At 39.9% G+C, this 13,882-nt stretch overlaps 3 protein-coding genes across 3 annotated transcripts; 1 reads left to right on the top strand and 2 right to left on the bottom strand.

Moving 5' to 3' along the window:
- Positions 1-59: 59 nt before the first annotated feature.
- ing4 (inhibitor of growth family, member 4) lies at positions 60-4,721 on the bottom strand. The gene is made up of 8 exons (XM_076737398.1): positions 4,649-4,721; positions 4,136-4,207; positions 3,292-3,458; positions 3,083-3,197; positions 2,871-2,982; positions 2,624-2,768; positions 1,742-1,803; positions 60-1,610 (listed from the first exon to the last, which is right to left on the bottom strand). The coding sequence occupies exons 1-8, from the start codon at positions 4,683-4,685 to the stop codon at positions 1,571-1,573; spliced, it is 750 nt and encodes a 249-aa protein (XP_076593513.1). The 5' UTR covers positions 4,686-4,721; the 3' UTR covers positions 60-1,570.
- A 518-nt stretch (positions 4,722-5,239) lies between these two features.
- nop2 (NOP2 nucleolar protein homolog (yeast)) lies at positions 5,240-11,488 on the bottom strand. Its single transcript, XM_076738211.1, has 16 exons — positions 11,368-11,488; positions 10,285-10,412; positions 10,102-10,144; positions 9,964-10,025; positions 9,353-9,726; positions 8,880-9,102; positions 8,587-8,786; positions 8,358-8,447; positions 7,827-7,914; positions 7,535-7,675; positions 6,920-7,059; positions 6,743-6,832; positions 6,528-6,650; positions 6,307-6,404; positions 6,075-6,211; positions 5,240-5,981 (listed from the first exon to the last, which is right to left on the bottom strand). Exons 2-16 carry the CDS (start codon positions 10,388-10,390, stop codon positions 5,545-5,547), a joined length of 2,352 nt encoding a protein of 783 aa, XP_076594326.1. The 5' UTR covers positions 10,391-10,412; positions 11,368-11,488; the 3' UTR covers positions 5,240-5,544.
- A 201-nt stretch (positions 11,489-11,689) lies between these two features.
- On the top strand, positions 11,690-13,711 carry emg1 (EMG1 N1-specific pseudouridine methyltransferase). The gene is made up of 5 exons (XM_076737612.1): positions 11,690-11,862; positions 12,021-12,122; positions 12,682-12,823; positions 12,995-13,200; positions 13,283-13,711. Exons 1-5 carry the CDS (start codon positions 11,713-11,715, stop codon positions 13,394-13,396), a joined length of 714 nt encoding a protein of 237 aa, XP_076593727.1. The 5' UTR covers positions 11,690-11,712; the 3' UTR covers positions 13,397-13,711.
- The last annotated feature ends 171 nt before the right edge of the window (positions 13,712-13,882 follow it).

Raw genomic sequence — 13,882 nt, 5'->3', positions numbered from 1 at the left:
TTAATCTGGAATTGTTGCTTTTAATAACTCCTTTTTTTGTTTTTTTGTTTTTTTGATTAATTCCTTTGCCTTTTGGCTTTACTGTTATGTGAACACACTGTAGTGCCATATTTTTAACCCTTTGTGTTACAGGCTTGTTACACCTGCAAGTTCTTTTAGCTGTCGAGAAAAAGAAGCTTATAAAACACGTTATCATTATAGTAGTAGTAGTAGCTTCACTTTTTTTTTTTGTTGTTGTTGTTTTCAGATTACAATTAATCCCACCTTTCCTGTCCAGTGAAACCCATGTACTGTACATGCAAATAAGGGGATTTTGAACGTTTCTGATATACTGGAGGATTAAGTGTTCCTTTAAGAGTTAGCAAAATTCTTCTTCACATCAGTTAACTATTTAAAAACCCACCGACAAACGTGTGATATTACAGAATACGATGCATTGCTGCAGATTAAACTACTGAACAGTATATGAAGTAGATAAAATGAGGTCAACTTTAAACATCGACAGCAGCAAAATGCAACACACACATTAATGCAACAGTAATATTATAACATCATAAGAGCCAAACACCAACAGGGACATTTTACTACATAATGATACTTTTACATTTTGTTGATTATACATACTTTCAGTTAAGTAAGGTTTTGAATGTAGGAGTCAAGTATTTCCAAAGTATTGGTAATTTTACTTAAGTAAAACTACAACCATTGGCACTAGTTGCCTCATAATGATAATAAACATAATAACAGACGTCTAGAGGACTTTTTCCAAATGTCCTCCTAACAGACTTTTTTTTTTCTTCGATGGGAAAGCAGACACGGTCTAATGAAAAACAGACACAAAGGCAGTTTTTTTTTTGAGGTAGTAGCTGTATTCAAATGATTGACAACACAAGCACCCCCTCTCCCCTGTACCAATGTTTCAGCTACAGAAATGACAATACTTTTCACAAAATGTCTTACTTTCTATACAGCACTCAATCAAATGTTAAAATGAAATGGTTTATCTCACTACCACAGATGACTAATACTGACGGGATGCAGCATTTGTCTTCGTATTCTTTTGCCCTCTTGTTATACTTAAAACATAAAACTAGTGTTTCCAGGCTAAGTACAAGAAACTAACTATACAACAAAGCAAAAAATGATCCATGGATCTATGGTGTTTCGGTGTTCAATTTTGTAGTTGTACTTGAGAATACTGTAAAAAGTATTGTGACAACTTGGAACCGTTAGACCATTAGGGGCAGTTGTAGTGTGTTTATTATTCACTCGTAAAACAAAATGTAAAAAAAGAAGTCACAATAAGAGCACCAAAGGTAATTAAAAAAAATACTGTTAACCGTTTAAAAAAAGAAAATTAATATTTAAATACTTTTGTAACCACTTGGCTCCTTCACACACTCTGCATCAGACCAAGGCAAATTATGTAAACCAAAAAAAAAAGAAAAAAAAAAAGCACCAAATGTTAAAGAAGATGAGAAACAAAAAATCTAGTAACTAATGAAGAAATATTCTTCTCAATTTCCATCTGATCAGTGTCCACATTTTGTTCCAGGGCAACCTCTTGTTTTTATTTTCTCTTTCTGTCTTGAGAGCACCGTGGACAATACCTGCATGGCACAGATAGAAACACAGCAGAAACCTTCAGCTGACTGACTTGAATTGGTAACTATTCACACTTTCAGGGCACGTATTGAAAACAGGACTGTCCAGCCTCCATTTCACAGACTGACTTTCTTACCATTTGCCTCTTGGTTTGGTTGTCAGACCCACGCATGCAAAATGGAACCACTCAATGGAGCACTGGAGAGGAGACAAAAAACGATGATGTGCCATTAATTATTCCGGCAAATGCAGCACTTAGTCAAGATAAAACTATTCGAAAGACCAGATCAAAAGCACAATAAATCTTTTCACGGGGAGACATCACAGACAGTACGAGCAGTATGGCGTCTGCTAATTAATGACTAGCTGTCATCTGTGACCTTATACAGAGAAGAGGAGACTGCTGGACTCCAAAACTTCATAAGCTGCGTTTATCTGGTTAACTTAGTCTTACCCTGAGCCTACTTTTTATCATTATTGTTATCTAATCTTCTCAATTTCAGGTTATTACCGTAAAACTATATTGTTGCCTGACCTTTGTGATAGTTGTGACTCGCATTTAATATTAATCTAAATAAATACACATAAAATCAAAAGTTGGTCGTAGGTCCTTCCCTTGAATTAAATACTTTTTCTGTGTTCTTTTATGTTCTTACATTTATTATTTTTTTCTTTAGTTTTTATACGGGACAAGTCACAAAAAGGGATTCCACCTTTCCTCTTCCTGTAACACGTCATTACTGTGCAGATGGATCTTGCCCATGGGAATGTTTTACAAAACTCCTTCCAATAAAACATGGTTCTAGAATTATTCATTGTAAATGCGTAACTTTGCTACGTTTTATGCCTAAACTCCACACCACTTCAGCGTTTTAGAGACTTTTGGAAACGCTGCTGTTGACCCCGTTTATTTTGAAAACTCCAGGATTGCATTGTAGTCTGGACGGGTGTAAACTGAGACATCTGACTTCAGCGAGTCCTGACTGAGGCTGAAAGGGCGCCATAAAACAAAACTCACATCAGTGTTGTCACAGCCAATCATCTCGCCGTAGGAGACCTGATGGCACAGACAGTAGGTGGGTTCGTTGGGGTCCACTGGCATGTCCAGCACATCAGATGGGTGCACATTCCCAAAGTTGGTAGAGGGGCTGTTGAATTCTCCTCTGATGAAGGAGAGAAAGCATCGCAAGTGAGAATGAAAGTCTGATCATAAAACAAACCAAAAATGATTGACTTCAAGGATGAAAAGTCAACACATAACATACGGCTGGAGGAGTTTGACTTTCTTCTGTGCACTCTTGGGACTGCCATCCTCATCTGAACTCTTCACTTTGGACCTTGTTTTAGCCGTCTTCTTTTCCTTCTGTCTGGAGTCACCTGGAATCATACAATCCCACAACGTTTGGTTTTGCCTGCCCTGACAGTCCTCGGTGCAAAAAATCTAAAATCTTCTAAGCAAATATCATGGACAGCACACCTTTCTTCCCCTTACTGGAGGTGGAATCATAGTCTGTGCTCTCAATCTGCTTTTCCTTCAGGTCAGCCTCAAACCGAGCCAGGTCTGTGTCGAGACGTCTGATGTGTTTGTCGACCTGCAGAAAACACAACGGACATATTTCATGTACATCCAGCACAGCGGATGTTATCATTTTCTCCATAAATGCGTGTAATTTCTAGGACACTCACCATTTCATAGGTCTGCATGGCCAGTTGCACCTTATCATCTCCAAACTCCTTGCATTTACTGTAAGACTGCTGAATCTGCCTCAGTATGGACAGCTTTTGCTCAGAGGAAAGAGTTCGGGCGTTGGCTGTGTACTCTTTAGCCAGAGAGTCTATTTGTCCTTTGAGATCTATAAGAGACAAAGAGTGAAACTTCTAAAATGGCTGTACAAGCATTATAGCAATGTTATAAATGTGATATAACTTGATTGTGTACAATTAAACATACAGAAAATAATTTCAACAACAATGTACTTTAAATCTTAGGTGTCTGTTTTACTTTACATGCAGGGGCAATCATTTTATTTATGCCTGCTTGTGTTGAGAAATACAGGAAATAGCGAGTATACTGGCTAGAAATTTTGTGAATTTAAACTCACATCTGACTGAGTCTGATGAACTACTGCAGATCAGTGAATCCCAAACCTTTTGGCTCATGACAGCCGAAAATGGAATAATGTCTACTTGTGACTCAGGTTAGGACATTACTGTGGACAGTTCAATGAAAAAATGATTCCACAGTCTTGGATTGTTTCATCCAAAGACTTTGAGTGGCCTGAAGAAGTTAAAGTATTCAGTATTTCACAAGAAAAAAAACAAAACAAAAACAACAGTTTTTTCTGCTTAATTAATTCCTTAATCACGTTGTGACCCCGCAGACTTGCCTTGGGATCCCTTTGGACCAATCTGTGTAAAGACGAGACAAAATGTGGAGTGGTGTGTTTTAACAGGTCTCTGCCTCTACATGGAGCTCAGACGACAGTTCAGGGTTCAAATCCAAGTCAATCACGCAGTTCATTGTTCTCACCCTCTGTGCGTTGATCTAGATCCCTCATCAAATTGAAGTTTCTCTGCAGCTCGAAGGGCAAGTTTTCTATGCCTGGCGTGGTGGAGGGGGAGACAACAAACAGTTTAATCCCACTTTCAGTGAGATCCACATCAAGCGTAACCGTATGCGCTGGACGATGCTACGGCTGTCGTTAACGATACCGCGTGAGCTAGCATGCACGAGTATTGCAGTCAACAGCCACGGACACAAAGACAAATGACTTGGCTCTTTAACTTTATTTAAAGTAGCTTATAATGTGCGGCTATAACAGTATGTGTGCGATACAATCTCAAAAGAGCATCCTTTCTTCAATACGACATCCCAGCAAATAGACTGAGCCGAAACCCCTCTGACCGTGAGGAAACGGTTAAAGCAGTCTGTTCCGCACGCGTGTTAACCTTTAACTATATAACACAATGAAAGACAAAGTACAAACGAGCCAAGCAGGTACAAACATTTTCCAGCATGTTTAACGCATAATAATCAGCTTACTGTCCAAATAATGCTCCAAATACATCCCCGCCGCCATCTTAGAAAATGTAAACAACACAGCTTCCGGTCCGAAATGGACCAATCTGATTGGTTGATTCCACACTCCTGACAACAGTGGTGAAAGACTTTCCAGTATAGAGTCCCATCCAGTCTGTTTTGTATTATTCAAGTAAAACTGATCATTGTAATCAATGCTGACTAGCACATGGCGAGGCCCTGTTACATATTAAAGACTGACATTAAAGACATCTGCAGCGTCTTTATGATCAGTCAGAACTTTAATTCAGGATATATCTAACTACATCCTGAATGGTCAAAATTCAGATTTAAGACATTTTCTATTCCATTGTGAGTAATAAAAATGAACCACTGACTTGTATGGAGAATTTCAATCACAGATGTCAATTTGGATGTTTAAAAATACATTCAAAATAGATTTATAGATGTTGGAAATGTGACAGAGCCAGTTGAGTGAAAGCTGTGTTTTTCACAGCTGGCTTGAACGTTTATCCATCAAAGAAGCAAATGATCTCAGTGATGGTAAAGACAAATAATCCCACTGATGAATGATGAATCCAACAAGTGATGAGAAAAATCTTAAAAGATTTATTATGTTTCACAGATTTAAGGAAGTTGCCACAATCTGCAATTAAATCAACAGACAAACATATTGAATACTCTGTAATACAAATAAAAAAGGGAGAACCAAACTAGAGGGACAGCATCATTGACCAGTCCAGTTCATTTGTACATATGATTTACAATCATATCTGACACGTTCAGTATCTCTGCTCTGAAACGACGACAGAGCACAGCAGGCAAAATACCGGTTGACGGGCGGTGATCTGGATCCATAAGGAACTCTACAGCGTTCTTACATAATCTGGGACACATCATCACTCTCTGTCTTGTTTTTCCAACATGTGCTTCAACTTTTTGAATTTATTCTTTCCCATTCTTTTCTTTGCTTTCATTGGTGTTATTCTCTTTTTGCCCTGTTTTTTCTCAAACCTGTTCCCGTCCTTTTTCTCAGCCTTTGATGCTTGAGTATCATCAGCTGTTTTCACTGCAGGCTTCTTGGCCTTTGCCCCTTTCACAGTCCCTCCATCCATCTTGGCGATCTTTGCCTTCTTCGGTCCAGCGGGTGAGTCCTTTTTGCCTTTTGGCTTGATGTTTGCTGTTTTCTTGGCTGCTGTTCCATTGGCTTGGGCTTTCTCTTTCAAGCCGCCTGCCTTGCCGGGGACGGTCTGCTTTGTCTTGCCACTTTTGGATGGCTTCTCTTCAGGAGAGTCTGTAACAACTGTGGCCTCAGGGGCTTCTGCATTTTCTTCTTCTAAACAAATAACAGACACAGAGGATGAGTCCACATTAAACAAGGAAACTACCGTGATGAAAGGTGGCTTGTGCTCATAAGAGGAAGTGTTACCTTTTCCTGCTGGTGCTGTTGGAATTACATTGGAGAACTTCTTCAGCTTGGCCACAAAAAACCCATCCATATTGTGGGAATGAGGGTAAAAGCGGCGAGAGAGGCGCAGAGAAGGATGGAATCTACGCTCTTTGAACCTGAAATAACGGAAAAATGAATTCAGAGTTGAAGATCAGAGCCTTTAAATAACTCATCCACTGAGTGAAAACACACATATGGTCATTTCATTTACCTGGTGAAGCCTTCCTTGCCAAAGTCAAGTCCAGTGGGAACTAATTTGACGTTCCTCTTCTTTAAGGCGTAGTCCACCACCCATTCATTCTCCTCCACCTGGTGGAATACATTTAAATCAATACCCAAACCCTTCAGCTAATAACATGTAACCCTACGAATGAATGCAGAAGATGTGAAACAAAACTAATCTGGAATTCGATGCGAATGCAGGAAACATACCATTATTGAACATGTGCAGTAGATCAGACACCCTCCCGTCGGGGACTCGGCGTTGACAGAGTCGATGGCAGATAGAATCAGTTCTTTCTGCAAGTGAGCAGAACGATGGATGTCTGCCTGGTCCTGTTAGGACAAAGGAAAAATATTAAGCACTAATCTAAAACTAACTACATATATTTATATGGATGTAAAAGAACACAGCGAACATGTTTTACCTTACTGGTTTTCACAGCTGGATCTTTAGCGATGACTCCTGTGCCTGAGCACGGAGCATCGAGCAGCACTCTGTCAAACCCACCCATTACCTGTGGGCAGTATTTTTTAACAAGTCAGTGCCTGAAATCGAACTCTAAATGCAGATCACAGAGACTCTAAAGATGTATGAGTGTCACCTTTGGGAACTGCCGTCCATCGTAGTTGCAGACAACAGTGTTGGTGACCCCCAGACGGTGGATGTTTCCCACCACGCTCTTCAGTCTTTCAGCGTTGGCGTCATTGGCCACGATCACTCCTGTGTTTCTCATCAGCTGAGCTGAAGGTGGAGTGTTCACATGTATTGTTAAATAGATTCGCATGGATCCTACCTTACAGCTCAAACAGTTAGTCGTTAAATCAGTACATTGATCCACACAAAATTAATCTGCAACTATTTTAATATTCACTTAATTGTTGTAATCATTTTTCAAGTTCAAATGCCAAAAATTCACTGGATCCAGTTTCTCAAATGCAATAATCTGACGCTCATCTTTGTCATATAATAAACAGTAAACTGAGCAGCTTTGGGTTTTGGGTTGTGGGTGAGATAAAATAAAGAATTTAAATACATCACGCTGGGCGAATTATAATGGACATTTTTCACAAACTCAATAAAAACAGCAAATCCATTAATCAAGAAAATGATAAGCAGATTAATCAATAATTCAAATTACCATCAGTCTGCACTGCACAGTCTGAAACAGCCCATACAGTTACTGTCAACTACAAAGTATAACTGCAGCACATCTTACCAATATAGGTGGTCTTGCCTCCTGGAGCTGCGCTCATGTCCAACACTAACTCTCCTTCCTGAGGACAGAGCGCCATGACCGGAAGGAAACTGGAGGCTCCTTGCAGCATGTACTGACCCGACAGATACTCTGGGGTCGCACCTGTTTTAAAATACAGAGAGAATGACAGTGACCAAGTTTCCCCGGAGTGGGATCAATAAGGTGCTGTCTTATCTCTTATCTTGAAAGCTCCTGCAGCTACAGAGGATCCCTAACAGAGCTTAAACAGCTGAATGTGACAATGGAAACTTACCTACAGGTACAGAGGAGTCATAGATGACCAACCCAACTTTAGACCATTTCCCCAGCGGATCGAGGTTCACTCCTCTGTTGATTAAGGCCTAAACAAGGACAAAAAACACACTTTTTGTTCTGCTGACTGTACTTATTGAACTCACAGAAACCCAACTGAACGCGCTGCATACATGTCCAAAGAAAACTCCTAAAGCCCAGGTAACAGCAGCACAGCCCACATGTCTTAATCGGAAAATGTTCCATAAGGAATAAGGCCTAATTTAGAATATCCAAGATGAATTAGCAATTTAAACGTCACCTATAAAATACAGAATATTGTCATATTGGGAATATTAGTAGAAAATTTGTGTGCATATAAAAGTAATGATTGTTATATCCTTGACATATAGTGTCATTAAATGCTGTAAAGATTATATATGTGTCTGTCTTTTGAGTGAATTGACTTTGAACTGAATTTTGATATTTGAATAAAGAAATTAAAATATTGTGACTGACCATTTAATCCAGTTCTCCCACTCCGAGCACTTACCTGTGCAAGGTCCCGCCTCCTCGTTTTTAGCGTGTTGGTCCGAATAGTGACAGGTCTGTGAATTTCATTCGCCTCGAGGAAATCAACCAGCTGTAAGCAAAAAAAAAAAAAAGGTCTAAATAATAATTTTTTCCTAATTTTTGTAATTTAACTTAACACACAGAAGAACATCAGAATCTCAGTCACGACAATGTGCTTTTTTGGTACTAAACTAAAAGAAATCACTCACCTCTGAAAGAGGGAAAATGTCAATTAATTTCTCAATGAGGAAGTTGTTGTAGCTGTAATAAGTACAGAGATCCTTCTTCAGAAGGGAGATGTACTCCGCTCTCTCTTTCCCCTCCTCCCTTTTTGTTGAGAAATTACAAAGGACATCAATGTTGTCCTTAATTCTTTGATGGATCGCCTTCAGGTCGAGAGGAAGGACTCCTAAAAAAATGCAAATAAGAAAAGTATTTCCAGTTCTTGCAAAACAATGAGATCTGCTGCTTTTAAAAAGGAGGAAAAAATGAAATCACTCACCTTCCTTCTCACTTTCTTCTGCCCCTGGGAGCCTAAATTGATCAATCTCATCCATGTTTGTTTGTATTGTGTCTTCCTCATCCATGTCAGCATCCGATTTATTTTCCTCCTCCTCCTCATCATCATCATCTTCCTCCTCATCATCGTCATCATCATCGCTCTCTAGACCCATGGTTTCCTTCAGCTTTTTCTCTTTCTTGGCTGCGCGCTCGATGGGAAGAAGCTAAATGTGGGAACAAAAAAAAAAAAAAAAAGGCAGAAAGTAATAATTAATTATACGAACTTTATATTTACCACATTAACGCCCCTAAACTCTAAAAGAAATCAGGAACTGTATCTGTAAATTTGCAGTTTGGGCAACAAACACATTTTGACATTTAATTCACAATTTCAGTCAAATTTCTGGTTTAAAACAGAGAAAAACACATCAAAGTGGTGGTTTGTAAAAAGTTACAGCAGAACTCTTCACATACTTCCTCTCCATCACTTTCTTCTTCAGCTGCTTCGTCACCACTGCCATCATCCAGTGTACCATAGTCATCAACCATTTCATCATCGTCGTCATCATCATCGTCGTCATCTTCCTCATCATCTTCGTCTTCATCATCTTCATCCTCCTCCTCCTCCTTCTCCACTTCTTTCATGCCTATTTTGGCACCCTTCTTTCCTTGGTCTTTTCCTTCCTTCTTTTTCTGCTGCTGCTGCCGCTGCTGCTGCTGCTGCTCCTCTTCCTCCTCATCTTCCTCTTCCTCCCAGTGCTCATCACTGTCATCCTCACTTTCGGGTTCATCGATTTTGCGCTTCCTCTTTGCTGGTTTCAACCATTTACTGTTGTCATCGGTGAACCCTTCAGAGAAAAAGAAAAAGATAATAACTGCCACGAACATATTCTGTGGTAAGAAACAATTAATTTGTTGCTCCCTTAAAAAGCCACAAAACTTCACCTTGGATCTTTGTTTTATTTGTATCATCTGTGACAACAGGTAAGCCAAGGACACACACACGGACACACACACACATCCTTCAGCTCTTTGGGTAGTGATTATCTGCACTTGTGTACACAGTAATCATCTGGTGTGGTTACCTTTCTTGGGCTGTTTCTCAGAGGCATCTTTAGGCTTCGTATTCTGGACTCTTTTTGCAGCTCTGTAAAATGAATGTGAATGAGTCACTTGCATACAGAGTCGTGTCATTTTGTGTGATGTAATCAGTCGCCTTTTACCTTTTCCTGCCCCTACTTGACAGCCGTTTTGGTCCTGTTTCCTCTGCAAACAGAAAAAAAAACACTTTGAGCAACAAGCCACTATGATGCAGTCAGCAAGAAAAAATGGTTGCTGTTAAACTTTAAGGTACAGAGGAAATGTGTGTCTTTATAAACAGCTGATACAAAGAGCACAACAATCACCATCATTTATAAACTTGGCCAACTCAGTCTCTGCTCCTTGCTGCTTTCTGGCTTTCTTCCCCGGCCCTCTCTTCACTTTGTTGGTGGGATCCAATTTCCGACCCATGACTCCGAGCTACACAAATATCCTGAAAAGCAGAGGGAAGTAATGTTTTGTCTTTGCAAAGCCTGTGCAAAATGACAATGTCAGTGTGTATGAACCCAGGTTAGAGCTGTCTTTAGACTACATTGTGCTGTAATGGGACTAGACGCAGACAACTGCAGAACATACTTTCACAGAGGTTTTGGGTGAACCAGCATTTCCTCTGTTTGACAGAGGATTTGCTGGAGGATTTTTTTTTTCCTGTCCTGAGCTGAATTCTGCTTCCTCCAGAGATTGCAGAGAGCACCTATAAGAATACTATTATAGGGATGCTCTTATATCCTCACAGGACTTGTCTTTGATAAGAAAAACTATTATAAGTCAGTCTGTATGCTTCTCAATAGGCGTCTAATTACAGCAATTACAATCTAAGTCACATCTGATACATTTTTTCAGTTTATCTACAGATATACTTTACTTCTAATATTTTTGTGTTTTTTAACAATAACTTTAAATGACATTGCTTATGATTTAACAAATGATGCAGAAAAGGATGCTCAAAGACTTTTAACCTGCAGTGCATTTACTTAATGTAACACCTGATCGTAGTTTTGTGGTTAGTGGTCAGGTAAACCTTATTTTGTGAAATAGTGATAGTGTTAAGGAATGTCGAGGAATTTACTCAGGAGTCTCATACAACACTCATTTCACCGTATCTACATATTTTGGATTTGTACATTCCACTTGATTTTTTGGTGGCTCATGTGGATTCAGAATTACATTGCTGGAGACACAGCTACCCTAAACGTTAAATTACAAAGCACTCAAATGCTTTTGCACGTTTGCAGTGACAAAGTAATGACAGAATAAGCTTCAATGACCAGTTACACGACGAACATTAGTTGACCTAACTCCGCGTGACGTGTATGACCTCAGTTCACACGAACCGCCTGACTTCGTCTTTGAGTACTGAGCTTAACAACAATTCTTTAAATACTCACCAATTTATCTGCTCTTTTTTGACCCAACTTCTGACTGTACAGCGTAAGATAAAAATGTCCACACGTGAATTTTCCTGCAACACGTTGTAGACGAACGTCCGGCGCACACAAGTGACGCAATGGCAATCGCGCGCACACACAAACGATGTAGGGGATATGCCCATTTTTTAAATATAAAACAACAAATTATCAGATGTTGTTACATTTTTACAGTACACACAATGTAGTTAGCTACGTTAAAGGGCGACAATCTGAGCACTTACCAGTTACAAGCTACCCACTCGTGAACGCGCACTTTTGTCGTGACGTACACATTATGCGACAGTCCATCCGAAGGAAGGCAACATGGCGACTCCAAATGAGAAGAAGCGTGGTCTTGAACATTTGGACGAATATGAACCAAAACCAGCCAAACACCTCCGCAGCCTGCACGACCGTATGTCCGAGAGGAGACTAGTTGTTATTCTGGAGGGAGCATCGTTAGAAACAGTGAAGGTAAAGCGTCAGGCTCGTGTTTGTGTCTTGTTATGATGCAGCCCCTACCTGATATGAGTGGAAGTGACATCAGTAACCATACCTTTAAATTGAGGTAACGAATGCAGTAAGTTAATTTCCAACCGATTTTTGTTGTTCGTGTGTTTTGTATTTCCCAGGTCGGAAAAACCTTTGAGCTGTTAAACTGTGACCAACACAAAAATATGATTGTCAAAAGTGGAAGGAATCCGGGAAATATAAGACCGGACATCACACATCAGGTAAAAACTCGTTTCACGATCGTTTAACAAAAGTCAGAGGGAAGTACCACTAATCTGACATTTAACAGAGATTCAGAGGTCTGGAAAGAGGCTAGTCATCCATCCTTAAGAGTAAAACTTAATTTGTAGAGCCTGATTAATATACTGGCATCATGGCTGATTTTAACTCCACACATACTTTTTGGTGTTTTGCCAATATGTCAGGCAAAACTTGAATACATGGTCTTCTTTGTCAGACTTTGGACACAATGTCACCATGACATAGTTTGTCCACCAGAGAGCACTAACAAGTTTATTTAATAACATAATTTAAGGGATCCTTCTCAAAAGTGTTTTTTCATCCTGGGTTTTTCTTTAAAAACATATTGGCTGATCTGACAATTACCATCAAAAGCCCCACTGGTGTACCTGCTTATTGTACTGAAATTTCCTAATTTCCCCTCAGGGATCAATAAAGTATTCTGATTCTGATACTGTCTGACAGCCTTTTCTAATGTTCTTCAATGCCTGTGCTAAACCGCTGTATAAATAACTTGAATATCATATTATCTTTTACCAGTGCCTGCTCATGTTAATGGACAGTCCACTGAACAGGGCAGGCCTGTTGCAGGTTTACATCCACACAGAGAAAAACGCCTTAATAGAGATCAACCCACAGACCCGCATCCCAAGAACCTTCACTCGCTTCTGCGGCCTTATGGGTAAACTACCAGTGTTGAATGTTTTCTGTGTATGAGCTGTGCATGTGGAGTTGATCTTTTTGTAGACTAAGTGCAAACTAGCCAGTCTGACTCACGTGTGTTATTGTTATATATCCTTAACTACCCCTCTCCTCCTAATCCCTCTCTCTGCTTCTTCTTCTTATGTCTTAGTTCAGCTGCTGCACAAGTTGAGTGTCAGGGCTGCTGATGGTCCACAGAAGCTTCTGAGGATGATTAAAAACCCAGTGTCTGACCACCTGCCTCCTGGCTGCCCCCGCATATCCACCTCCTTCTCCGCTGGAGAGGCTGTCTGTCCTCGGTCTTTGGTACCAGAGGGACCGGCTGCTGTGGTGATTGGAGCATTTGCACACGGAGCGGTGAGAAATGGCCCGAGATGGAAGCTGATTCACTGCCGTAAGTGTCAAATATATGTCTTACTGATCTCTCTGTCTTAACCAGGTGAATGTGGACTACACAGAGAAGACTGTGTCCATCAGTAACTACCCCCTGTCTGCAGCACTGACCTCTGCCAAGATTTGCTCTGCCTTTGAGGAAGTGTGGGGTGTCCTGTGACAAACAGACATTGAACTACTGCTGTTGATCAGGCAGAGACAGTAGAGCACATGGACATTTTTTTAATGGACTATAAATGGATATGAACAGAAGCGTTGGGCCAAATGTCCATTTCAGCAGTGATGCCACGTGGACTACAGACACATATCCTGTTACACACTGTATGTGTATACTTGTATAATGGTGTCTGGAATATGATGTGGGATATACATAGTTTCTGTAGCCAGGGTTCCCTTTTTGAAATGTTTTCTACCATTATCAATCACACCAATGACAGAGTTTTGGATTATCAGTTACATTAAAATATATGAAATCAAATGAAGAGTGATTTTGTTTCATATCAACTGAGAAGAGTTCAAAGTAGGAAATAAGATGCACAGTGGAGACAAAATATTACAATATGATAAAGTGCACAGGTTTCCCTCTGAGAACATTATTGTTTAATCTCACGATTATTTTAACAATTAATCATTTAGTCAACAAGAT

This window comes from Chaetodon auriga, chromosome 8 (genome assembly GCF_051107435.1).
Source record: "Chaetodon auriga isolate fChaAug3 chromosome 8, fChaAug3.hap1, whole genome shotgun sequence".
NCBI lineage: Eukaryota > Metazoa > Chordata > Actinopteri > Chaetodontiformes > Chaetodontidae > Chaetodon > Chaetodon auriga.
Note: the sequence above shows the minus strand (reverse complement) of the source record. Positions and strands in the feature narration are given on the sequence as shown.